This window comes from Balaenoptera musculus, chromosome 4 (genome assembly GCF_009873245.2).
Source record: "Balaenoptera musculus isolate JJ_BM4_2016_0621 chromosome 4, mBalMus1.pri.v3, whole genome shotgun sequence".
NCBI lineage: Eukaryota > Metazoa > Chordata > Mammalia > Artiodactyla > Balaenopteridae > Balaenoptera > Balaenoptera musculus.
Window position 1 is genome coordinate 40,942,901 of NC_045788.1, and position 27,684 is coordinate 40,970,584.

At 38.7% G+C, this 27,684-nt stretch overlaps 1 protein-coding gene across 1 annotated transcript; it reads left to right on the forward strand.

Annotated features, from left to right (window-relative positions):
• Positions 1-5,243: 5,243 nt before the first annotated feature.
• Positions 5,244-27,648, forward strand: OTOL1 (otolin 1). Its single transcript, XM_036851729.1, has 6 exons — positions 5,244-5,249; positions 6,389-6,390; positions 11,169-11,540; positions 14,679-14,768; positions 25,901-25,972; positions 26,640-27,648. The coding sequence occupies exons 3-6, from the start codon at positions 11,177-11,179 to the stop codon at positions 27,545-27,547; spliced, it is 1,434 nt and encodes a 477-aa protein (XP_036707624.1). The 5' UTR covers positions 5,244-5,249; positions 6,389-6,390; positions 11,169-11,176; the 3' UTR covers positions 27,548-27,648.
• Positions 27,649-27,684: the final 36 nt, after the last annotated feature.

A 27,684-nucleotide genomic window follows, 5' to 3' on the forward strand; every position in this document is an offset into this window, starting at 1 on the left:
CTTTGAGAGGTACAATAACTTGCTCCCAGTCAAACACATCTGAATCTTTTTTTAAAAAAATTAATTAATTAATTTATTTATTTATTTTTGGCTGTGTTGGGTCTTCGTTTCTGTGCGAGGGCTTTCTCTAGTTGCGGCGAGCAGGGGCCACTCTTCATCGCGGTGCGCGGGCCTCTCACTGTCGCAGCCTCTCTTGTTGCAGAGCACAGGCTCCAGACGCGCAGGCTCAGTAGTTGTGGCTCACGGGCCTAGTTGCTCCGCGGCATGTGGGACCCTCCCAGACCAGGGCTCGAGCCCGTGTCCCCTGCATTGGCAGGCAGAGTCTCAACCACTGCACCACCAGGGAAGACCAAGAAGATCTGAATCTTGTACTCAGGACTCACTGTCTACAAAGCCAATGGCTTTTAGTCCTTTTACTATATTACTTGCTAGTCAGTTATTAAATTTATTTATAATCCATGGCCTTAGCCTCAACATAAAACTTTCCAGTCATCTTACAAATATACATTATTAAGTTCGTGTAAATACCTCACTTATTTTGGGGAAAAAAACTAATGAATCTTTAAAGAACATCCTCCCAAGCATGGGCACTAACTTAATGAGAGAGAAGAAAGAGTACACCATTAGAAGAAATGTAATGTCTCCTGTATTTAGAATGCAATTTTATGGTATGAACTCATTTTCATATATTGGTCAAATGTCTACTATTATAAAACCACATCATAGAATCTCAAGATTAGACAGGGCATTCAGGGTTGAAGAATCTTCAAGATTCTTTATAGTAGCATCTCAACAAAACATGGCCCAGCTTCTGCTTAAGAACTTTCAATGGGGGCAGCGTCCAAGACTATGGGGGCTGATTGACAAGGGGGAGGAGTACATAGGATGCCTGCTGCTGGAAAAAGGTAAGATGGTGCTGCCTGGAGCCTCCTTAGTCAGTGTCTCAGTGGTAGCAAATATAGTGTTAGGCTAGAGGCTGGAACTATTGGTAATATCTTTTGCTGCCTAAACTTTCCCAAACTCACTCCATTGCTTACAAATTATAGTTTGAGTGTCTGTGGTGGATTCAAGATGGCCAAAGATTACTTGGCTCTTTTTCCATTAAGAGATGGGGTCTATGGCCCTTCCCTTAGAGTCTGGCTGGCCTCTGTGACTTCTGTAACTAATAGAATTCAATAAAAGTGTTGCTGTGCCACTTCTCAGGTACAACCTAAGTAGACTGGTAGCTTCCATATCCTTAGAACACTCTCTTTGGGAACTCTGAGGTCTGATTGAAGAAATTTGACAATCCTGAGACTAGCGTGCTAGGGAGATGATTGTGATTGATGAGCTCAGGTTTTTTTTTCCATTTTTATCAAGGCACTGGATTTGTAGTGAAGTCTCTCCAGACTAGCCCATGCACCAGCTGAATACTGCTGAGTGACCTTAGTTGATGCCTCTTGGAGCAGAAGAATCAACCTAAATAATCCAGACCCAAATTCCTGACCCATGACCTTATGAGCTATGGTAAAATGGTTATTTTAAGTCAGTGAGTTTGGGGTACTTTGTTACACAGCAATAGATGACTGGAACATGTCTGTGGGATCAGTGAGGGTCGTCTGATCTAGATTGGCCCCAACTGTTCTCACCTGGGCTCACTCACATCAGTGGATCAGTTGTGGACTTTCATCTAGATTGAGTTGGGCTGGGGCAGCTTACCTGGGGAAGCTCTGCTCCATGTGTCTCATCCTCCTTCTGTGACAAGCAAGGTCGGCCACGTATATCCATCTCATGGCAATGGCCAAAGTGCAAGAGCAAGTGGAAACACATAAGGGCTCTTGAGACCTACGCTTGGAAATGGTATCCTGTCACTTCCACCTCATTCTACTGGCCAAAGTCACATGGCTGAACTCAAAGTCAAGGGGCTGGAGTATAGACATCATTTCTTTTGTGGGAGACAGTGCAAAACTCATACATCAAAGAGTGTGAGTACAGGGAAGGGTGGAAAATTGGAGACAATAATGCAATCTACTACATTTACTTCATTTCATTTTAGCAAACATTTATGAGATACATATTATGCTAGACACTGGGAACACAGAAACAAAAGAGACCTAACTTTCTGCTCTTGAAATGCCTACAGTCCAGGCAAACTTCAGGAGGAGTAAAAGGGCTTTTACTGTATTTAGGTTTATTGGGGACCTCAATCTCCTTTTAGATCTTTACTTCTAACCCCTCTGTTAAGATTTATACCTGTGTTCAACTTCAGAGTTAGCATTTGAGTCATGTCTTATTGTTTTAGTGACTTAAAATTTGGTCAAAAGCCCTTACTTGCTTGACTCATTGTGGAGGTTTTGTTTGGCTAAGTTTTTGTGTTTTAACACAAACATGAACAAATCCAAATGAAAAGAAAGAATATATATGCACCATCAATCAGGTTGCTCTCAACTTTTGCTCTACTGTTTTTCAAAGGGCTTCATGTTTTCTTCATCTCCAAGTTCTTGGGGAGCTTCATCATAGTCTTAAGGTACTGACTACATTATCCTTTAATATCTGTATTTAAATTGGGAAGCAGGAAGCTACAATGCCAGGAAGACATTTATGAGGACAAGTCACACCCTCCAATAGAGACACTGAGCACCTTCATAATATTGGTTGGTTCTGCTCATTCCTTTCTGTGGTCCTTTAGCCTCTTGTCAGATGGGCTGTGTTCCCCTCTGTAACTTTGCCCCACACTAATATGTTCCACGGTCAGAGCCAAACTTCTTGTCTTTCCTCTTCCTCATGTCTCCCATTAAGTTCCCGTTTCTTGTCCCACTTTCTTCCACTGAAGGGCCTCAGGCTGAGCTCCTCGAAGGGCCTAACTGAGTGTGTTCTGGAGCATCTCTGATCACTCTTTAATCCCCAGGCAGCACAGCACAGTGGGGAGTGCATGGGCTGACTTTGGAGTCAAATGGATTTAGGTTTTAATCCCAGCTCCACTGCTTACTAATACTGTGATCTGGGGCAGGCTACTTAACCTCTCCGTGCCTCAGTTTTATAATCCATTATGTGGGCATAGTAAATCTTACCTTGCATGGTTCATGTGTGAGGTAATTGTAATAATAATTACAAAGTGCTTAGAAAATGCCTGTCATGATCTCAGTGTTAGTTCCTTTCCCTTCCCCATCCCAATAGCTATCTCTTATCTGCCACCTCATGACTGGTTTACCAAGGGGCTATCACACCATGTTTTCAGGATCAAAAATACTTTGTGTGCCTAGAAGAATAATACAGATATGTTTTAATAAGGAATAAAAACCCTGTTTTTTCCCCATATAACCTCATTTTGTTTAAGAGAACATAAACAATGCCTTAGAGCATTAACACTCAGCGTTTTGTAAGCTCAAATTATTTTTATAGCAAAGTGGTAAGAAAATTAAAAGTTACCAATATTTCACTTTGCATACTTTGCACTTTGGATATTTGCCATATTTGAATGTTTACTGTAGACAAGATCCTTAGGGATGGGACTCGATTTATTTGTCTTTATATTGTATGACCCAGCACAGGACCTGACACTTCTTCCATGCTTAAGTAAATGTTTCTTGAACAAATGAATGTTTCATTGAATGCAATTGTATGAACTAATGAAAGTTGAATTATTTTATATCTAAACTGAATATTTTTGTTGTCTGGTTTTGGCTGGGGCTGAATTTAGCTTACTGATGCACAGTAACCTTGTATATGTGCTCAGTGTTGCAGGGATGGGGGGAGTGGGGCTGTGGAATCTGTATTTGGAGAGATGCATTATAATCATCTGCCCTTCACACTTTCCTCTTTGCTTTTGTTGTTTCTCATCTTTCCTACTAGATTGTCAACTCCCAGAGGGCAGAGGCCATGGCTTATTCTGTATTACTGTATGTTACCACATATAATTTCTCAGTGCTTGTAATACTGTCAGTACTCAGTTAATATTGGTTGAATGGATGAATATGGTAGCAAAGGCAGCTTGAAGGAAGGTTAACACTTTTGGATCTTTATAGGGTTTTGGAAATGCAACATCCTTTGTCCCTTCTCATCTGCTTTGATATTATCTGTTTCCTCCATAGCTGTTTCATTGATCCTACACTTGGATTTATTATTCTTTAATCTCACCCTTATAAATGTCACATGATTTGTGGGAAAGGGTTGAGGTTGTTTATTTTATAATTTTTTTTCCTTTTTAATTATTTATTTATTTTTTTAAACATCTTTATTGGAGTATAATTGCTTTACATTGTTGTGTTAGTTGCTGCTGTATAACAAAATGAATCAGCTATACATATACATATATCCCCATATCTCCCCCCTTCTTGCGTCTCCCTCCCACCCTCCCTCTCCCACCCATCTAGGTGGTCACAAAGCACTGAGCTGATCTCCCTGTGCTATGCAGCTGCTTTCCACTAGCTATCTATTTTATATTTGGTGGTGTATATATGTACATGCCACTCTCTCACTTCGTCCCAGCTTACCCTTCCCCCTCTCCATGTCCTCAAGTCCATTCTCTACATCTGTGTCTTTATTCCTGTCCTGCCCCTAGGTTCTTCAGAACCTTTTTTTTTTTTTTTTTTAGATTCCATATATATGTGTTAGCATACGGTATTTGTTTTTCTCTTTCTGACTTACTTCACTCTGTATGACAGACTCTACAACTCACTACAAAAAACTCAATTTCATTCCTTTTTTTGACTGAGTAATATTCCATTGTATATATGTGCCACATCTTCTTTATTCATTCATCTGTTGATGGACACTTCAGTTGCTTCCATGTCCTGGCAGTTGTAAGTAGAGCTGCAATGAACATTGTGGTACATGACTCTTTTTGAATTATGGTTTTCTCAGGGTATATGCCCAGTAGTGGGATTGCTGGGTCGTATGGTACTTCTATTTTTAGTTTTTTAAGGAACCTCCATACTGTTCTACATAGTGGCTGTATCAATTTACATTCCCACCAACAGTGCAAGAGGGTTCCCTTTTCTCCACACCCTCTCCAGCATTTGTTGTTTGTAGATTTTTTGATGATGGCCATTCTAACTGGTGTGAGGTGATACCTCATTGTAGTTTTGATCTGCATTTCTCTAATGATTAGTGATGTTGAGCATCCTTTCATGTGTTTGTTGGCAATCTGTATATCTTCTTTGGAGAAATGTCTGTTTAGGTCTTCTGCCCATTTTTGGATTGGGTTGTTTGTTGTTTTGATATTGAGCTGCATGAGCTGCTTGTAAATTTTGGAGATTAATCCTTTGTCAGTTGCTTCATTTGCAAATATTTTCTCCCATTCTGAGGGTTGTCTTTTTGTCTTGTTTATGGTTTCCTTTGCTGTGCAAAAGCTTTTAAGTTTCATTAGATCCCATTTGTTTATTTTTGTTTTTATTTCCATTTCTCTAGGAGTTGGGTCAAAAAGGATCTTGCTGTGATTTATGTCATAGAGTGTTCTGCCTATGTTTTCCTCTAAGAGTTTTATAGTGTTTGGCCTTACATTTAGGTCTTTAATCCATTTTGAGTTTATTTTAGTGTATGGTGTTAGGGAGTGTTCTAATTTCATTCTTTTACATGTAGATGTCCAGTTTTCCCAGCACCACTTATTGAAGAAGGTGTTTTTTCTCCATTGTATATTCTTGCCTCCTTTATCAAAAATAAGGTGACCATATGTGCATGGGTTTATCTCTGGGCTTTCTATCGTATTCCATTGATCTATATTTCTGTTTTTGTGCCCGTACCATACTGTCTTGATTACTGTAGCTTTGTAGTATAGTCTGAAGTCTGGGAGCCTGATTCCTCCAGCTCCGTTTTTCTTTCTCAAGATTGCTTTGGCTATTTGGGGTCTTTTGTGTTTCCATACAAATTGTGAAATTTTTTGTTCTAGTTCTGTGAAAAATGCCATTGGTAGTTTCATAGGGATTGCACTGAATCTGTGGATTGCTTTGGGTAGTAGAGTCATTTTCACAATGTTGATCCTTCCAATCCAAGAACATGGTATGTCTCTCCATCTGTTTGTATCATCTTTAATTTCTTTCAGCAGTGTCTTATAGTTTTCTGCGTACAGGTCTTTTGTCTCCTTAGGTAGGTTTATTCCTAGATATTTTATTCTTTTTGTTGCAATGGTAAACGGGAGTGTTTTCTTAATTTCACTTTCAGATTTTTCATCATTAGTGTATAGGAATGCAAGAGATTTCTGTGCATTAATTTTGTATCCTGCTAATTTACCAAATTCATTGATTAGCTCTAGTAGTTTTCAGGTAGCATCTTTAGGATTCTCTATGTATAGTATCATGTCATCTGCAAACAGTGACAGCTTTACTTCTTCTTTTCCGATTTGGATTCCTTTTATTTCTTTTTCTTCTCTGATTGCTGTGGCTAAAACTTCCAAAACTATGTTGAATAATAGTGGTGAGAGTGGGCACCCTTGTCTTGTTCCTGACCTTAGTGGAAATTGTTTCAGTTTTTCGCCATTGAGAATGATGTTGGCTGTGAGTTTGTCATATATGGCCTTTATTATGTTGAAGTAAGTTCCATCTATGCCTACATTCTGGAGAGTTTTTATCGTAAATGGGTGTTGAATTTTGTCAAAAGCTTTTTCTACATCTATTGAGATGATCATATGGTTTTTATCCTTCAGTTTGTTAATATGGTGTATCACATTGATTGATTTGCCTATACTGAAGAATCCTTTCGTTCCTGGGGTAAACCCCACTTGATCATGGTGTATGATCCTTCTCATGTGCTGCTGGATTCTGTTTTCTGGTATGTTGGTGAGGATTTTTGAATCTATGTTCAGCCATGATATTGGCCTGTAGTCTTCTTTTTTTGTGACATCTTTCTCTGGTTTTGGTATCAGGGTGATGGTGGCCTCATAGAATGAGTTTGGGAGTGTTCCACCCTCTGCTATATTTTGGAAGAGTTTAAGAAGGATAGGTGTTAGCTCTTGTCTAAATGTTTGATAGAATTCACCTGTGAAGCCATGTGGTCCTGGGCTTTTGTTTGTTGGAAGATTTGTAATCACAGTTGAAATTTTAGTGCTTGTGATTAGTCTGTTTATATTTTCTATTTCTTCCTGGTTCAGTCTCGGAAGGTTGTGTTTTTTAACAATTTGTCCGTTTCTTCCAGGTTGTCCATTTTATTGGCATAGAGTTGCTTGTAGTAATCTCTCATGATCCTTTGTATTTCTGCAGTGTCAGTTGTTACTTCTCCTTTTTCATTTCTAATCCTGTTGATTTGAGTCTTCTCCCTTTTTTTCTTAATGAGTCTGGCTAATGGTTTATCAATTTTGTTTATCTTCTCAAAGAACCAGCTTTTAGTTTTATTGATCTTGGCTATCGTTTCCTTCATTTCTTTTTCATTTATTTCTGATCTGATCTTTATGATTTCTTTCCTTCTGCTAACTTTGGGGTTTTTTTGTTCTTCCTTCTCTAATTGTTAGGTGTAAGGTTAGGTTGTTTATTTGAGATGTTTCTTGTTTCTTGAGGTAGGATTGTATTGCTGTAAACTTCCCTCTTAGAACTGCTTTTGCTGCATCCCATAGGTTTTGGGTCGTTTTGTTTTCACTGTCATTTGTTTCTAGGTATTTTTTGATTTCCTCTTTGATTTCTTCAGTGATCTCTTGGTTTTTTAGTAGTGTGTTTTTTAGCCTCCATGTGTTTGTATTTTTTACAGTTTTTTTCCTGTAATTGATAACTAGTCTCATAGTGTTGTGGTCAGAAAAGATACTTGATATGATTTCAATTTTCTTAAATTTACCAGGGCTTGATTTGTGACCCAAGATATGGTCTATCCTGGAGAATGTTCCATGAGCACTTGAGAAGAAAGTGTATTCTGTTGTTTTTGGATGGAATGTCTTATAAATATCAATTAAGTCCATTTTGTTTAATGTATCATTTAAAGCTTGTGCTTCCTTATTTATTTGCATTTTGGTTTATCTGTACATTGGTGAAAGTAGGGGTTCAAGTCCCTTACTATTATTGTGTTACTGTCGATTTCCCCTTTTATGGCTGTTAACATTTGCCTTATGTATTGAGGTGCTCCTATGTTGGGTGCGTAAATATTTACAATTGTTATATCTTCTTGGATTGATCCCTTGATCATTGTGTAGTGCCCTTCTTTGTCTCTTGTAATAGTCTTTATTTTAAAGTCTATTTTGTCTGATATGAGTATTGCTACTCCAGCTTTCTTTTGATTTCCATTTTCATGGAATATCTTTTTCCATCCCCTCACTTTCAGTCTGTATGTGTATGAAGTGGGTCTGAAGTGGGTCTCTTGTAGACACCATTTATATGGGTGTTGTTTTTGTATCCATTCAGCCAGTCTCTGTTTTTTGGTCGGAGCATTTAATCCATTTACATTTAAGGTAATTATCGATATGTATGTTCCTATTACCATTTTCTTAATTTTTTTGTGTTTGTTATTGTAGGTCTTTTCCTTCTCTTGTGTTTCCTGCCTACAGAAGTTCCTTTAGCATTTGTTGTAAAGCTGGTTTCGTGGTGATGAATTTTCTTAACTTTTGCTTGTTTGTAAAGGTTTTAATTTCTCTGTCGAATCGGAATGAGATCCTTGTTGTGTAGAGTAATCTTGTTTGTAGGTTTTTCCCTTTCATCACTTTAAATATGTCCTGCCACTCACTTCTGGCTTGCAGAGTTTCTGCTGAAAGATCAGCTGTTAACTTTATGGGGATTCCTTTGTATGTTATTTGTTGCTTTTCCCTTGCTGCTTTTAATATTTTTTCTTTGTATTTAATTTTTGATAGTTTGATTAATATGTGCCTTGGTGTGTTTCTCCTTGGATTTATCCTGTATGGGACTCTCTGCACTTCCTGGAGTTGATTGACTATTTCCTTTCCCATATTAGGGAAGTTTTCAACTATAATTTCTTCAAATATTTTCTCAGTCCCTTTCTTTTTCTTTTCTTTTTTGGGACCCCTATAATTCGAATGTTGGTGAGTTTAATATTGCCCAAGAGGTCTCTGAGACTGTCCTCAATTCTTTTCATTCTTTTTTCTGCTCTGTGGTAGTTATTTCCACTATGTTATCTTCCAGGTTCACTTATCTGTTCTTCTGCCTCAGTTATTCTGCTATTGAGTTCTTCTGGAGAAGTTTTAATTTCATTTATTTTGTTGCTTATCATTGTTTGTTTGCTCTTTAGTTCTTCTAAGTCCTTGTTAAACGTTTCCTGTATTTTCTCCATTCTATTTCTAAGATTTTGGATCATCTTTACTATCATTACTCTGAATTCTTTTTCAGGTAGACTGCCTATTTCCTCTTCATTTTTTTTGGTCTAGTGGGTTTTTCCCTTGCTCCTTTATCTTCTGCATATTTCTCTGTCTTCTCATTTTGCTTAACTTACTGCATTTGGGGCCTCCTTTTCACAGGCTGCAGGTTCATAGTTCCCATTGTTTTTGGTGTCTGCCCCAGTGGGTAAGGTTGGTTCAGTGGTTTGTGTAGGCTTCCTGGTGGAGGGGACTAATGCCTGTGTTCTTGTGGATGAGGCTGGAATTTTCTGGTGGGCAGGACTGCATCCAGTTGTGTGTTTTGGGGTGTCTGTGAACTTAGTATGATTTTAGGCAGCCTCTGTGCTAATGGGTGGGGTTGTGTTCCTGTGTTGCTAGTTGTTTGGCGTGGGGTTTCCAGCACTGGAGCTTGCTGATCGTTGAGTGGAGCTGGGTGTTAGTGTTGAGATGGAGATCTCTGGGATAGCTCTTACCAATTGATATTATGTGGGACCAGGAGGTCTCTGGTGGACCAGTGTCCTGAACTCGGCTCTCCCACCTCAGAGACACAGGCCTGGCACCCGGCCAATGCACCAAGACCCTGTCAGCCACACGGCCAGATACGTGGGGAGTTTCTTGCCTTTTGGGAAGTCTGAGGGCTTCTGCCAGCATTCAGTAGGTGTTCTGTAGGAGTTGTTCCACATGTAGATGTATTTTTGATGTATTTGTGGGGAGGAAGTTGATCTCCACATCTTACTTCTCTGCTCTCTTGAAGGTCCTAAGGTTGAGGCTTTGATATTAAACAGATGTGGATTTAAGTTTTGAATTAATAACTTGTGGGTTGTGTGATCTTGAACAAGGTATGTAACCACCTGATGCCTGTTTCCTCATCTGTGAAGGTGAGTGAGAGTGTTGTCTACCTGGCAGAGCTGTTTTGAGAACAGATTGGATTGATGAATATAAGGCACCTACTCTTTGTAGGGATTCTATAAATAGTAGGTGTTGTTACTATCCTTATTTCCATTCTCTTTTCTCTCTTACTATTTATCTTAAACACTCCTTCCTCTTCCAATCAGAAATCATGCATTTCTAACCCTGGCTATCTGTTAGCAGCCACTGGACTGCTGGGAGTTTCTGGGGAATGGAATATTATGAACTCTCAAAATTTCATTTCATCAGGAACCTTATATCCCTTTGAACAGTGATAAAAGCCTTAATAAGAATAACCACTACCTGGCCCATTAAAATAATACAAAGATAAATGTGAGTTTGCAGAAAAAATCCTTAAATTATAAAGCAAAGAATTGGAGAGTTAAATGACATGTGAAGAATCTGAAGACATAACACATATTTAAATTTATGATTTTTTATTCTTTCTCTCTCTCTCTCTCCATTTATTACAACAGATTCTAAAAGATTGTTCTCATAACAAGACCATTATCCTGAATAGATTTAAGGACTTTTTACTAGTATTTTTTCTTGAAATAATTGAGTTTGCTGAAATAAACAATTCAGCTCAATATTTTTCATCTCCCTCTAATACAGATGTATTTGATTCCTATAAATCTGGGTGAAGTCAGTCATGATTTTATTCATATTTGTTTTCCACAGGGTGTATGAGCTATTAAGTCATGTTGCATTTATTATAGATCATGTTTGCTTTTTGGCAAGATAATTTTAATGATTGAGAACAATATTTTTGTACATGTAACACTGGGAAAACAACCAGAAAGGAGAATTGAAGCAAAATGTTCCTTACAATAAATACTTTAAGTAAATAAAATATTCTGTTGTGAATCAAGCATACATTTACATATGAAATATATAAAAATCATTTAGTATTATGCATACTGTTCATTCTTATGGTTCATATATGTATATATATTCCTCTCATATAAGAATATATCTTTATCACTTTGTCTTTTTGTTTGTAATATATGTATGTATTCCCATTATATCTTTCTTCCAGCCTCAAATATGTGGGTATTCTCTTGGTTTTGTGCCATTTTAATTATTTTGGCTATTGCTGGTGTGGACACAATAGTAAAGACCACACCATATACCAAATTTACGAAGAAGTTGGAGGGAAAAGAGATGCCAAAGGGTCCAAAGCCATCCAGTGGCCAACCTCCAGAAGAAGAAGAAACTCCCTTCACAGAAGCGGCTGAAATGGCAGAACCAACCCCTGACCCCTCAGCTTTCAATTCTGTCTTTGGTGCTGCCACCCTCTTCCCCTCTGAAAACCTCACTCTTGACACAGCTGATTTCTTCTTGAATTGCTGTGATTGTTGTTCATCTGGACCAGGGCAAAAAGGAGAACCTGGAGAGACTGGAAAACCAGGTATTTGAAAATATACGAGGCCCTATATTTCTCACTTGTACATCCTTAGAGTTGAGAGGTGGTGGATTGGTGGTGGAATTGCCCCAAGGGTGTCTACATTGTCATGCGCATGGAACAAGCCTAGGTGTAACATTGTGACAAATGCAATGGGTTCTGTTGCCCAGTGGGGTAGCCAGAGCCCCATGTATGGCTATTAATAATTAAAGTTAAATGAGATTAAAAATTCAATTCCTCAGTCACATGGGTCCCATTCTAAGTGCTCAGTAGCCACATGTGGCCAATGGGCAGCACAGATACAGAGCATTTCCATAATTGCAGAAAGTTCTACTGGATGGTGCTATTTAGAGCAGAGACTGGCCTACCAACCGTAGCACTGGTGTGTAGTTCTTCCAGTTACACAATCTTTTCATTAATGGCTGATGTAAATAGGGTAAGTGAAAATTCTGCGGTCTGGTAAGAATGTGTACTGACTGATGGGTTTTTGGAGTGCTACTTGTAGTTAGGATTAGAAATGGAATGCCTGTGAGGTGGAGAATAAAGGCAGGATTCAGTTCGCTTCTCATTGAAATTCTGAGGCAACACAGTCTCCTTGCCCAGCAATTTTCTCCATTGAACGTCATGGTTAAATATTTCAAAATTTTAGATGTCTTTCATGTATACAGTATGAATGTACTCTCACTTTTATGGTAATACAGTTCAGCTTTCACATGTCCTACAGCAGAGAATTCAAGGAAAAAGTGAGATCAGAATGTCAATTTCAAATTCACTATTCCCTGAAAGAATTACATATAAATATTTGTTGTGTCTTGCCTGAAGAATTTAAAGTTATAAAATCAGGAATTCTGCATCCTCATTAAGCTTTTCATTCATTTCATCCCATTGCAGGAAGCTTTTGGGAAATGTGATCAGTGTTTATGTGGAGGTGGTATTGAATGGGAAAGAAGCTGGGCAGGGGTCTGGGGAACCAAGATTTCAGGGTTGCCAGAACATTACTGGAGATCTAATTAGACTGAGAAAATTATATTTACCAGGATTTCTCTTAGTATCATGTCTGGCAAGCTGCTAGAGGGGAGCGGGAGGGGGTCATGTAAACACAGCTGGTTGCTAAACTGTCTTATAAGTCGTAGCATCAGGGCTTTTGTCTTACCCAGTGGTGGATTTAGCTGCGCTGTTCTTAGAGCTCAGCTTATTACATACATTAATTAACACACATATTACATACATCACATTTGTATTATCTACTGTAATGTGAATAATAAATGTAGACTTTAAAAGTTATGAGCCTAATTTTACAGAGTTTCTGAATGAAAGTGTTTTGAAGTATACAGCTCAGCTATATCTAATAGCTCGTAAAGGTAAAATTCCATTTGAAATTTTATCTCCAGCTTCTCTCATTAATTCAGTTATATAATAGCTACCTACTATGTGCCAAGAACTGTTAAGCACTTTATGTTGTTTCTCATCTTTGTAGAAAATGTTTAAAATATTATTACATTTCAGTGGATAATTTAATTGTGCTTCAGAGAGTTTCAGGTAAGTCTAGAGGTTATAGCACCTGAGAATATAGAACCTGATGTCAAACTCCGTTTGTGCACCCTCCAGCTCCAGCTCTTCCATGAGGTCCAGCCTTCCGATATTTACACTAAACTAACCAAGATGTACACCTTGCCTAGATGGAAGGGGCAGCCTGCCTGCCAGCTTGTGCCCTTGCAGGCAGTTGCTGTGTGCTCCCTGTGCGTTTCCCTCATAACCACATTGGGCATTTGGGGGTCGTGAGGGAGGGGGGTCACTGCACAGTGAATTGTAATTGCCCATTTTGCTTGCTTCTGCCTCCCCTTCTCTTTGTTCTCCATTCCTTTCCTCTCTGTTCTTCCTTCTGTTTTAGACAGAAGAGCTTAACCACCACTTTGGCTTCTTAAGCTTGCCTTCAGCCTTAACCTCCATGGCATGCAATTTATTAAAACTTTTCATCTAAACAAGTACAGTGTTCTTTCAAAGAGGAAATTCAACAGATTGAAAATAATTTTCTCCGTCCCATCAACTTAATTATAATAATTAAGATGAAAGATTACAATTTAATTGAGTGTACTTATTTATGTGGTTAACTTTCAAAGAACCTGGCCATAAATTATTCCAATCAGGGATTACGAAACAATCCCTAAGCTTGAGCAGGGCTGGGGTTGCAGGAACGATAACTGTCCTAGGCTTGGGTGTCTGTGTGGCCCAGGTAAGTGGAAGGGACCTGGACTGCTGGGATGAGTGAGGACACCAGGGAGTTCTGAGTCCTGCACCATCTGCCCCTCGCCTGCCCCTCAGCCTCTTTTACCCTGATCGCTAGCTCCACCCATGGTGCTCTTCTTTCAGTTTGTTAAAAACACCATGGTCTTTTCTACTCTTGTTTTTCCTGAAATACTCATCTGTGGTTTTTTTTTTTTTTTTCTTTGTCTCAGAAATTTCTAATTGTTCATTGGGTCTTAGCTTAATGACATTTTTTTCCAGGAGGTATCCTCTGATCCCATAAATCAGTTTTTTTTTTTTTTTAAACCACCGTCTACAATAGGAACTTTCTATTTTCTTTACATAACTAACAACAGTGTGGCCATTTCTATTTATTTGTGTGGTTATTTGTTCATGTTTATCTTTCATGGACTCTCAGCTCCATGAGGGAAGGGACTGCTGGAATGTTGACGGCTGATTCCTGACACCTAGCAGGATGCTTGGTGTGTAGGAGGGCTCAGCAATGGTTCCTGAATGAGTACATAAGTGAAGGAGTGGGAAAACCAAAAGTGCTAGGTATTGTGGTTTTACTTCCAATTTGAAAGTGTGGTCCACATGAGGTTAAGAGATAATCATCTTTTCTTGTTGTTTGATATAGTACTGCTTCTCTGAATCATTTGATCACTGCTATGAATTCAGTGACAAGTACTAATGGGCTCAATTTATCTATTCAAGTAGTGCAAAATTGCAAATCAGACAAAAATATTGTCCTTAGAACTCTGTGATAGTTTATTCTCACCCAGATTTTATCATTAGGACACTGACAGTCATTGGCCTCAATAAAATGACTGATTTTTTTTGAAGTAATGAATTTCAAAAGAGAATTTTTCTACCCTGATGGTTTTTAAATCTCATTTCCAGGTTTTAAGGGAGAAGCTGGTGATATGGGGATCCTAGGGCCACCAGGAGTCACTGGACCCCAAGGTCCAAAAGGCCAGAAAGGAGAGAAGGGTAGGTAATTATATCCATTTCATGTCAAAACCCAAGAGATGTTCTGCATCATTTTTAAGAAGAGCAGCTTGCTAAGTAAATACTAGATTCTTGCAGGTGGATCTATTTTTTAAAATGTAAAAACTTGGTAAAGCATATTGTGAGTTATATTTGATATAAAAATGTTAACTTTATAAATAGCCAATTGAGAAATTTTAAACTTCCCTGGCAATATACTCCCCCCTCCCCCTCCACACATACATTTTCTGTTTCTTGGAGTCCACCTGGCTGACTCAGTGACTGGGAGCCACAGGGCGTAGGCTCTGGGGAAGGGTCCTTTCCTATATACTCCTGTTTGAGTTCTTCTTTATGATGCAAATTAATTTCATACTACATAAAACTAATCAGAGCAGGCAATCCTCTAGAATATTCCATATAGATGGATAGCCTACCTACTAAGGAGAGTATGACATATCCTTTGGCTTACTCTCAAATCAGGGGCAGTGTCAACGGTGGGAAGAGAACTGAATTAAAATGGAAGAAGTCAAGCTATTTGCAGTGACCTTGGACCCGTCACTTTACCTCATCTGGAAATTGAGAGGACTAGACTAGATATTTATTTATACTCTGTTTAAAGAAGATTTGTCATTATGTGGGCTTTCCTAGATCTTTTCCAGCTCAGAAATTCTGTAATTCCATAGATGTATCAGCAAAGAGGGTGCTCTGCTCTGGGAAATCCCTGGTTCTATAAGTGCTTCAAGCTATTGAGGGAAGGTTATAGATTCACTGGGACATTTAGAAATTCCTCAGGGAATACTACCAGCCTGTAGAAATACTATATATCCATCAAGTTAAATGTTTTAGCCTTAGTGTCACATGTCAAAAGACATAATATCATCTATACATCACCCTCTGCATGGCTCAGGAGCTGCCTAACTCATTTCTGGTAGAACATTCAGTGAAGTAATTACTCAAAAAAGATGCTAAGGTAAGAGAGAGTCACTTCACACTTGTCAGTTATGTGATTTTCATTCTTGGAAGCATTTAATCCTTTTGTGGATGAATTATGTTAGCAGAAAGCCCTGTGAAATAAAGATGAGTGATGAACCTCCCCAGTGATTCATACATTTTGGAAGTTAGACTTCTGGAAGTAGAAGAAAAAAACAGGGAAGTATTATAAAATGAGGTTCTTAAGAATATGCTTTGATGAAGGATCAAAAGTAGAAATTCATTTAGCCAGTCTCTATAAAGTGACAACTGTATTTTCCTTTTACTTCCACTTCACTTGGACTCTTGGTTAAGACTTAAAGTTAAAAAAATAAATGAGTAGAATGACTGTATTTTTTACTCAATCATTATCTGATTGAGTAAATTCATTATAAGCAGTTAAACTCTTTAAATGAACTCGAGAACCAGAATAACTGTGCAGTGAAGGTCAGGATATGAATATTGACAAGGACTGGGAATAGAATTATTCCTTCACTTCCATTCATAGTTATGTTCTCTTCAAAGGTATACAGATGTTTTCCTGATGGCCTATGGGTTAATTTCCAAATTTTAAATTTTAAATGGAATGATAAAGAGGAGCAAGCTACTTAGAAAACTCTGTTGAGCAGCTTATGGTGGGATTTCTCTAGCTAGTCTTATGAAATTTGGCTGAATCTCTTTTCATGACTTTTATGTATTTATTTATTTATTTACAGCCATTGTGCTTTTATTGTAAAATTAATAAATTCTTTATAGTAGATTATTAAATATTGGCATATTTATACAATGGTAATGAGAACCAACAAACAACTATATGCAACAGTATAAATCAATTTTACAAATATAATGTTGAGCAAAAGAATTCAGACACAAAAGATTACATACTATACAATTTCAATTATATAATTGTGAGTACAAACCCCCAAAAGTCTATGATGTTAAAAGTTAACTGTAGTTAATCTCAAAGGTTAGGCTGTGACAAAAAGGGGGCACAATAGAGTCTTCTTGGACACTGATAATATTCTGGTTTCTTACACAACATTGTAAGTCAACTATACTTCAATTAAAAAATAAAATAAAAGAGATTAAGAAACTAAAAAAAATTATTTTGGTTTCTTCTTTGAAAAATTTTTATTGGGGTATAGTTGCCGTAAAGTGAATCAGCTATGCATATACATATATGCCCTCATTTTTGGATTTCCTTCCCATTTAGGTCACCGCAGAGCATTGAGTAGAGTTCCCTGTGCTTTACAGTAGGTTCTCATTAGTTATCTATTTTATATATAGTATCAATAGTGTATATATGTCAATCCCTATCTCACAATTCATCCCACCCACACCCTTTTCCCCTTTGGTATCCATATGTTTGTTCTCTACGTCTGTGTCTCTATTTCTGCTTTGCAAATAAGATAATCTATACCACTTTTTAAGAATCCATATATATGGGATAATATACGATATTTGTTTTTCTCTTTCTGCCTTACTTCACTCTGTACGACAGTCTCTAGGTCCATCCACGTCTCTACAAATGACCCAGTTTCATTCTTTTTTATGGCTGAGTAATATTCCATTATATATATGTACCACATCTTCTTTATCCATTCCTCTGTTGATGGACATTTAGGTTGCTTCCATGTCCAGCCTATTGTAAATAGTGCTGCAATGAACATTGGGGGTGCATGTGTCTTTTTGCATTATGGTTTTTCTGGGTATATACCAAGTAGTGGGATTGCTGGGTCATATGGCAGTTCTATTTTTAGTTTTTTAAGGAACCTCCATACTGTTCTACATAGTGGTTTTATCAATTTACATTCCCACCAACAGTGCAAGAGGGTTCCCTTTTCTCCACACCCTCTCCAGCATTTATTGTTTCTAGATTTTTTGATGATGGCCATTCTGACTGGTGTGAGGTGATACCTCATTGTAGTTTTGATTTGCATTTCTCTAATAATTAGTGGTGTTGAGCATCCTTTCATGTGTTTGTTGGCAATCTGTATGTCTTCTTTGGAGAAATGTCTATTTAGGTCTTCTGCCCATTTTTGGATTGGGTTGTTTGTTTTTTTGATATTGAGCTGCATGAGCTGCTTGTATATTTTGGAGGTTAATCCTTTGTCAGTTGCTTCATTTGCAAATATTTTCTCCCATTCTGAGGGTTGTCTTTTGGTCTTGTTTATGGTTTCCTTTGCTGTGCAAAAGCTTTTACGTTTCATTAGGTCCCTCCCATTTGTTTATTTTTGTTTTTACCTCCATTTCTCTAAGAGGTGGGTCAAAAAGGATCTTGCTGTGATTTATGTCATAGAGTGTTATGCCTATGTTTTCATCTAAGAGTTTTATAATGTCTGGCCTTACATTTAGATCCTTGATCCATTTTGAGTTTATTTTTGTGTATGGTGTTAGGGAGTGTTCTAATTTCATTCTTTTACATGTAGCTGTCCAGTTTTCCCAGCACCACTTATTGAAGAGACTGTCTTTTCTCCACTGTATATGCTAGCCTCCTTTATCAAAAATAAGGTGACCATAGGTACGTGGGTTTATCTCTGAGCTTTCTATCCTGTTCCATTGATCTATATTTCTGTTTTTGTGCCAGTACCAAACTGTCTTGATTACTGTAGCTTTGTAGTATAGTCTGAAGTCAGGAGCCTGATTCCTCCAACTCCTTTTTTTTCTGAAGATTGCTTTGGCTATTTGGGGTCTTTTGTGTTTCCATACAGATTCTAAAAATTTTTTGCTGTAGTTCTGTGAAAAATGCCATTGGTAATTTGATAAGGATTGCACTGAATCTGTAGATTGCTTTGGGTATTTTAGTCATTTTCACAATATTGATTCTTCCAATTCAAGAACATGGTATATCTCTCCATCTGTTTGTGTCTTTTTTGATTTCTTTCATCAGTATCTTATAGTTTTCTGAGTACAGGTCTTTTGCCTCTTTAGGTAGGTTTATTCCTAGATATTTTATTCTGTTTTTTGCAATGGTGAATGAAATTGTTTCCTTAATTTCTCTTTCTGATCTTTCATTGTTAGTGTCTAGGAATGCAAGAGATTTCTGTGTATTAATTTTGTATCATGCAACTTTACTAAATTCATTGATTAGCTCTAGTAGTTTTCTAGTGGCATCTTTAGGATTCTCTATGTATATTATCAGGTAATCTGCAAACAGTTACAGTTTTACTTATTCTTTTCCAGTTTGTATTCCTTTTATTTCTTTTTCTTCTCTGATTGCTGTGGCTAGGACTTCCAAAACTATGTTGTATAATAGTGGTGAGAGTGGGCACCCTTGTCTTGTTCCTGATCTTAGAGGAAATGCTTTCAGTTTTTCACCATTGAGAATAACGCTTGATTTGGGTTTTTCATATATGGCTTTATTGTGTTGAGGTAAGTTCCCTCTATGCCCACTTTCTGGAGAGTTTTTTTTATCTTAAATCGGTGTTGAATTTTGTCAAAAGCTTTTTCTGCATCTCTTGAGATGATCATATGGTTTTTATCCTTCAATTTGTTAATATGGTGTATCACATTGATTGATTTGCATGTATTTAAGAGTCCTTGCATCCCTGGGATATACCCCACTTGATCATGGCGTGTGGTCCTTTTAATGTGTTGTTGGATTTGGTTTGCTAGTATTTTGTTGAGGATTTTTGCGTTTATGTTCATCAGTGATATTGGCCTGTAATTTTCTTTTTTTGTGTGATATCTTTGTCTGGTTTTGATATCATGGTGATGGTGGCCTCATAGAATGAGTTTGGGAGTGTTCCTCCCTCTGCAATTTTTGGGAAGAGTTTGAGAAGGATAGGTGTTAGCTCTTCTCTAAAATTTGGTAGTATTCGCCTATGAAGTCATCTGGTCTTGGACTTTTGTTTGTTGGAAGATTTTTAATCACAGTGTCAATTTCATTACTTGTGATTGGTCTGTTTATATTTTCTATTTCTTCCTGGTTCAGTCTTGGAAGGTTATACTTTTCTAAGAATTTGTCCATTTCTTCCAGGTTGTCCATTTTATTGGCATAGAGTTGCTTATAGTAGTCTCTTATGATCCTTTGTATTTCTGCAATGTCAGTTGTAACTTGTCCTTTTCAATTTCTAATTTTATTGATTTGAGTCCTCTCCCTTTTTTTCTTGATGAGTCTGCCTAAAGGTTTATCAATTTAGTTTATCTTCTCAAAGAACCATCTTTTAATTTTATTGATCTTTGCTGTTGTTTCCTTTGTTTTTATTTCATTTATTTCTGTTTTGATCTTTATGATTTCTTTCCTTCTATTAACTTTTTTTTTTCCTTCTTTCTCTAGTTGCTTTAAGTGTAAGGTTAGGTTGTTTATGTGAGATTTTTCTTGTTTCTTGAGGTAGGATTGTATTACTTTAAACTTCCCTCTTAGAACTGCTTTTGCTGCCTCCCATAGGTTTTGGTTCATCGTGTTTTTATTGTCATTTGTTTCTAGGTATTTTAAAACTTTAGTTATTTATTTTTGTCTGTGTTGAGTCTTCGTTGCTGCATGCAGGGTTTCTCTAGTTGTGGCGAGCAGGGGCTACTCTTAATTGCAGTGCGCGGGCTTCTCATTGTGATGGCTTCTCTTGTTGTGGCTCTAGGCCCATGGGCTTCAGTAGTTGTGGCACACAGGCTCAGTAGTTGTGGCTCGTGGGCTGTAGAGTGCAGGCTCAGTAGTTGTGGTTTACAGGCTTAGTGGCTCTGTGGCATGTGAGATCTTCCCAGACCAGGGCTTGAACCCGTGTCCCCTGCATTGGCAGGTGGATTCTTAACCACTGTGCCACCAGGAGCCCCCTCTCGGTGTTTTTTGATTTCCTCTTTGATTTCTTCAGTGATCTCTTGGTTGTTTAGTAGCATATTGTTTACCCTCCAAGTGTTTGTGTTTTTTACTGGTTTTTTCCCTGTAATTGATTTCTAATCTCATAGCCTTGTGGTCGGAAAAGATGCTTGATATGATTTCAATTTTCTTAAATTCACTGAGGCTTGATTTCTGACCCAAGATGTAATCTATCCTGCAGAATGTTCCACGTACACTTGAGAATAAAGTGTATTCTGCTGCTTTTGGATGGAATATCCTATAAATATCAACTAAGTCTACCTGGTCTAATGTGTCATTTAAAGCTTGTGTTTCCTTATTAATTTTCTGTCTGGATATCTATCCATTGATATAAATGGAGTGTTAAAGTCCCCACTATTATTGTGTTACTGTCAATTTCCTCTTTTATGGCTGTTAGCATTTGTCTTATGTATAGAGGTGCTCCTATGTTGGGTGCATAAATATTTACTCTTGTTATATCTTCTTCTTGGATTGATCCCTTGATCATTGTGTAGTGTCCTTCTTTGTCTCTTGTAATAGTCTTTGTTTTAAAGTCTATTTTGTCTTTGATAATTGTCTTTGATAAAGTCTATTTTGTGTTTGATACGAGAATTGCTACTCCAGCTTTCTTTTGATTTCCATTTGCATGGAATATCTTTTTCCATCCCCTCACTTTCAGTCTGTATGTGTCCCTAGGTCTGAAGTGGGTCTCTTGTAGACAGCATATAAATGGGTCTTATTTTTGTATGCATTCAGCCAATCTGTGTCTTTTGGTTGGAGCATTTAATCCATTTACATTTAAGGTAATTATCAACATGTATGTTCCTATTACCATTTTCTTAATTTTGGGGGGTTTGTTTTTGTAGGTCTTTTTCTTCTCTTGTGTTTCCTGCCTATAGAAGCTCCTTTAGCATTTGTTGTAAAGCTGGTTTCGTGGTGATGAATTCTCTTAGCTTTGCTTTTCTGTAAAGCTTTTGATTTCTCCATCAAATCTGAATGAGATCCTTCAGGTAGAATAATCTTGGTTGTAGACTTTTCCCTTTCATCACTTTAAATATATCCTGCCACTCCCTTCTGGCAGGCAGAGTTTCTGCTGAAAAATCAGCTGATAACCTTATGGGAATTCCCTTGTTTGTTATTTGTTGCTTTTCCCTTGCTGCTTTTAGTAATTTTTCTTTGTGTTTAATTTTTGTTAGTTTGATTAATATGTGTCTCAGCCTGTTTCTCCTTGGGTTTATCCTGTATGGGACTGTCTGCGCTTCCTGGACTTGACTGACTATTTCCTTTCCCATGTTAGAGAAGTTTTTGACTATAATCTCTTCAAATATTTTCTCAGACGCTTTCTCTTTCTCTACTTCTTCTGGGATCCCTACAATTTGAACGTTGGTGCATTTAATGTTGTCCCAGAGGTCTCTGAGACTGTCCTCATTTCTTTTCATTCTTTTTTCTTTATTTTGCTTCATGGCAGTTATTTCCACCATCCTATCTTCCAGGTCACTTATCTGTTCTTCTTCCTCAGTAATTCTGCTACTGATTCCTTCGAGTTTATTTTTAATTTCAGTTATTGAGTTGTTCATCACTGTTTGTTTGTTCTTTAGTTCTTCTAGGTCCTTGTTAAACATTTCTGTTTAACAGAATTGGATCATCTTTACTATTATTACTCTGAATTCTTTTTCAGGTAGATTGCCTATTTCCTCTTCATTTATTTGGTCTTGTGGGTTTTTACCTTGCTCCTTCTTCTGCAACATATTTCTCAGTCTTCTCATTTTGTCTAACTTACTGTGTTTGAGGTCTTCTTTCCACAGGCTGCAGTGTCATAGTTCCTCTTGCTTCTGGTGTCTGCCCTTGGTGGGTGAGGTTGGTCCAGTGGCTTGTGTAGGCTTCCTGGTGGGAGGGACTGGTGCCTGTGTTCTGGTGGGTGGAGCTGGACCTTGTCCCTCTGATGAGCAGGGCCATGTCAGGTGGTGTGTTTTGGGGTGTCTGTGAGGTTAGCACAACTTTAGGCAGCCTGTCTGCTGATAGGTGGGTTTGTGTTCCTGTCTTGCTTGTTGTTTGCTGTGAGGCATCCAGCACTAGAGCCTGCAGGCCGTGGGGTGGAGCCATGTCTTGTATTCAAGATGGAGACCTCTGGGAGAGGTCTCATCAATTAACATTCCTTGGGGTCAGGAAGTCTCTGGCAGTCTAGCATCCTGGACTCAGTGCTCCCTTCCCTGAGGCTCAGGCCTGACCCCCGGCTGGGGAACCAAGACCCCACAAGCCACACATCACGGCAATAAAGGGAAAAAAAGGTGGGGGGGAGAAAACAAAGGAAAACAAAAAGAGAAACAAAACCCAAGAGAAATAGCAAATACAGAAACAAATAACAACAACAGCAATAAAACCAAAAAGCAAACAAAACTCCAGACAAGTGGTAAAAGCAAAACAAACCAAACAAAAATGAAAACAAACTCATGCACACACAAAAAGAAGCAAAAACAAAACCAAAGAAAACAAAAACCAAGAGAACAACCAGACAAACAAAAGAACCCCAAAATGAATTCAAACAATTAAAAACTAACAAAAACAGAAAACAAAAAACAAAACTAAAACCGAATGCAAACTGAATAAAGCAAACAAAACAGACACACAAAAACCATTAAAAAAAAGAATAAAAGCAAAAAACAGAAAAAAGAGGAAAAAAGATAAAAACAAAATAGAACAAAGAAAAGGAAAAAAACAGAACAATGAAAAAGCAAAGTAAAAATAAAAAATATATTAACAAAATTTAAAAAAGAAAGAAAAAAAAACAGAGAAATACCAAACAAACCTAAAAACCCCAGAAATACTAAATAAAAATAAAAATAAAGAATAATAATTACAAAAAACAAAGCCAGCAACAGAACAAATCAAAACATAATAATAATAATAGTAATAATACTATTTTCCTGGGGTCTCAGCTGTCATTGTCCTAGCCCCTGCTGTGAGCCACAGCCCACCTCCACCTCCCCAGTAGGCCCTCCAGTACCTCTAGGTTGGTCTCTCGACCGGCTGTGGGCACTCTGAGGACAGGTCAGACTCTGATCTGGCCCAACTCATGCGTGTGCTTGCCCCCAAAGTCCACAGCTGCCAGAGCTAGACCAGTTTCATTTGTGGGAACACTCATTGTCCATTCAGATCCATAGATGCAGGGTCTACGAAGCTGATCACAGAGCCTTAATATGTAGCTTGTGCAACTGATGGAAAGATTTTTGTTCCTTTTCCTTAGTCGCCCTGCCCCTGGGGCTCAGCTGTGATTTTAGCCCCACTTCTGCATGTGGGCCACCCACAGGAGTCTGCTCCCGAGGCTGCCCTGGAGCACTTGGGCCTGCCCCAGTGAGGACAGGGCGTAGAGGTGGCATGGCTACCTGGGTCGCAGGAGCCCCAGTGGCGACAGGTGCGCAGGGAAGCGGCAGCCACAGGCACAAGAGATCTGACCCTAGTGGGAGCATTTTCTAGTGCCCAGTGGTAGGTGCGTGAGGGCCAGCCCTGGCAGGGCCCTTTCCTAGCACCTGGGGGGGTGGGCAGCGGCTGGTGCATGGGGAGAGAAGCTGCAGTGGTCGCTCCATCCCCTGCATGTCACTCAACAGTGGTGCCTTGCTTCCATGGCAGTCCAGGTTTCCTCTACAGGCATTCCCAGTTGCAGATTTCCTCCCTCCCATCCCCATAGGCTGTCTCCTTGCAGCCAACAATAGTACTCCTCCTGGGTTTGTACTCCAACCCCCACGCTCCAGCTCCCAGCCCCCGTACGCACCAGTGGACACACGTCCCAGTGTGGGGCATGCAGTGCTGTTGCATGGACTGTCTGTGTAGGTCTCACTCAGTGCTCTCTGCCACAGACTGGCCGTTTCACCCTCCTCTGACAGCCTCAGATGCTTCCCTTCTGTCCCAACTGATTTCCCCGTCAGTGAGGGGGCTTCCCCAGATGTGGGAACCTCTCTGCTGCTTCAGCTCCCCAACTGGGGAGCAGGTTCCATCCCATTTCCTCTCCTCTTCTTTCTCCCTTTCTTTCATCCTACCTGGTTATGCAGGCATCTTTATTGTCCTTTCTGGTGTCCAAGGTCTTCTGCTAGCATTCCGCTGGTGTTCTGTGAGAATTGTTGCATCTGTAGATGTATTCTTGATGCATTTGTGGAGAGAGATGAACTCCATGTCCTCCTACTCCTCTACCATCTTGAAAAGCCCCCTCTTCTCATGACTTTTAATTTGACTTAGGGTTTCTTTTGCCCTGGCAAAAATGAAATAAAATATGTTGGTTATATCATAAATAATATGGCTGGTAAGTTGATGCCAACCAATATTATATACAGTTATGTTTGACTCTGTACAGATTGCTAAACTTTTTCATAGCTCAGTTTCCTTTGTAATGAAAGTGGTGACAAAAATATGTGCTCTACCCTTCTGATGGGAGATGCTACAAACTTTTGTAAATGAAAAATGTTCCAACTGATGAAATGTGCTCTGTTATGTGAGCCTCCCTGTTATATGAGAGGCTGTTTTACTATCAAATAAAAATTAATATTAAACTAAAAGGTTGAAATTTGAAAATTCATGTTAAGAGCTTGGAACATTACCTGGTGCAAAGTAAGTGCTCAATGAGAGTTAGCTATTATTGTTACTGTTATTTTTGCTATTATTAGCTACAATTAAAATAAATGTAGAGTGGCTGCACTGTAACAGGATGGGCCTTTGGCCAGGCCCAGTATAAAAGTCCATTTTGTGGTAATATGGCAAATATCTAAAAGCACAGATATTTTTATTTTTTCAAGCATGAATTTTCACAGCTTTATAATTTGCCCAAAGAGTGTACGAAAAAAATTCCAAACAAAATGAAAATTAGCTTTTCCTTGGTGCTTTATGTATATCAAGGACAATATTTTTGATCCTGTGTGGGTTTTTATCATGAATAGTTTTAGCTGACTGCAGAGTGTTGTGCTCTGTGTTTTAGCTTATATGGTGCACGGTATGATTTCTCAGGCATTGTGAGGGATATAAAAAAAGAGGACCTTTTAACTGTCATTCAGAATTCGTAATAAGAAGAGCACAAACACAGACATACATAATGTAAGGCAGAATGTCATAGGTTTTGTAAGAGATTTGAAGAGCTACAAGAATGCTGAGGGAAAAGCTGAAATCTGTTTGAAGAGATTTGGCACTACCTCCAAATATACTTTAAATGGTTTACCATCAATTGGAATAAAATATTCCTAATGTTGCTCAATAAATTCTTTTTCTATATTGTTTTACCTTTACACATTTTGGTAAAGGAAGCATTAGAATGTGACACACTTGTGAAATGGGTGTTTGTTATATCATAGCTAATATAGTTAGACAAAAGTTAATCTTGGTATCATTTTAGGACTTAAGGGAGAACGTGGGGAACAAGGAACAAATGGAGTTCCAGGATACCCAGGAAAACCTGGAGAACCAGGTAGTGTATAAAGTATATCTACTGTGTGTAGTCACGTGTGCAGTATGGCCCTTAATTTTCTTCCTGTTTGTATTTAAAGTTATCAGGGAGGTAAGATGGAAATATCAATTACTAATAATCTTCTAATAATTTAGTGTACTGACTGGATGGAGTGTTATCAGCACTAGTCTAGGAGTCTGGAAGTGGTAAAAGTATCTGAACTCTGCTCCTCTTTCTTGCTGTCCTTGGGGAAAAGGTCTCTAAGTCTTTCTGGGTTGCAGTTTTTTTGCCTGTAAGATTTTGGGTTTGGATGGACAATATGGAGATTTAGGAGAATAGCTGGGTTGGGCCAAAATGCAAAGTGTAATGAAACACAATGGGCAACTATAGTTCTAATACTCTTCATCATCTTAAAAGTCAAACAAACAAACAAACAGACAAACTAGATATATAAGATCTAAATATAAGCTGTTGCTTCTCAGTAGCATTAAGTCTTTCCTTTATGAGGGAGTAGCTTGATTTGAATGGCTCAGTGTAAGAGTCTCCTCTGCATGGCCATTGCTCAGGCAAGAAGCAGGTTTCCAGCTCCACTTAACAGGTTTTGTTTCATTTTGTGAGCTCTCTGATAATAGCATACAGGTCATACCGTATGTGAGCCTTAACCATTGTTTTAATTTTTCCATTTCAGGTGGACTTGGTCCTAAGGGGGATAGAGGAAACATTGGCCTGGCAGGAGTGAAAGGACAAAAAGGCTCGAAGGGGGACACGTGTGCCAATGGTACCAAAGGAGAGAAAGGAGATAAAGGAGACCGAGGGGCTGTGGGTGCACCAGGCTTGAATGGAGAGTCTGGGGCCAAGGGAGACAAGGGGGAGATGGGGGATAAGGGCTACTGTGGAGATTCTGGGGAGAGGGGGGGAAAAGGAGAAAAAGGTGAGGAGGGCATGAAAGGAGAAAAAGGTAGCAAAGGAGATATTGGAACGGAAGGGAAAAGTGGTTCAGACGGGCTGCCTGGGGCCCAAGGTGATCCAGGAGTTAAAGGAGAAAAGGGAGAGTTGGGTCCTCCTGGTCTTGTGGGACCTGCAGGGCCAAAGGGTGAACTTGGAAGCAAAGGGGTCCGAGGGTCTATTGGGAAGAAGGGCTCTCGGGGCCTCAAGGGCTCCAAGGGGGAGGTGGCCAGAGTCCCACGGTCAGCTTTCAGTGCTGCTTTATCCAAGCCTTTCCCTCCTCCAAATGCCCCTATCAAGTTTGACAAGGTTCTCTATAATGACCAAGGGAACTACAGCCCTGTCACTGGGAAATTTAATTGTAGTATTCCTGGGGCATATGTTTTTTCCTACCACGTCACCGTGAGGGGCCGACCTGCTCAGATCAGCCTGGTGTCCTGGAATAGGAAGCAGTTCAAGTCCAGAGAAACGCTCTATGGTCATGAAATAGACCAGGCTTCTCTCCTCATCATCTTGAAATTAAAAGCAGGGGACCAAGTCTGGCTGGAAGTTTCAAAAGATTGGAATGGGGTGTATGTCAGCGCTGAGGATGATAGCATTTTTACTGGGTTCCTTTTGTACCCAGAGGAAAACCCTGGCATTTCACCATAAACTTGTATCTTCAACACTGTAGTTTGGGTTTAGTGGAATAAGTCAGGTAACATTGGGTAGTGCTATTGAAAAAAATAACCTTCATTTTTTTTCATGATTATAAAAATAATACAGAAAAATTAAGAAAAAATTATATC

Coding starts and splice junctions, on each gene's coding strand:
- OTOL1 (XM_036851729.1), top strand. CDS start 11,177: ATGTGGGTATTCTCTTGGTTTTGTGCCATTTTAATTATTTTGGCTATT. Junction 11,541..14,678: donor TGGAGAGACTGGAAAACCAG/GTATTTGAAAAT, acceptor TCTCATTTCCAG/GTTTTAAGGGAGAAGCTGGT. Junction 14,769..25,900: donor AGGCCAGAAAGGAGAGAAGG/GTAGGTAATTAT, acceptor GTATCATTTTAG/GACTTAAGGGAGAACGTGGG.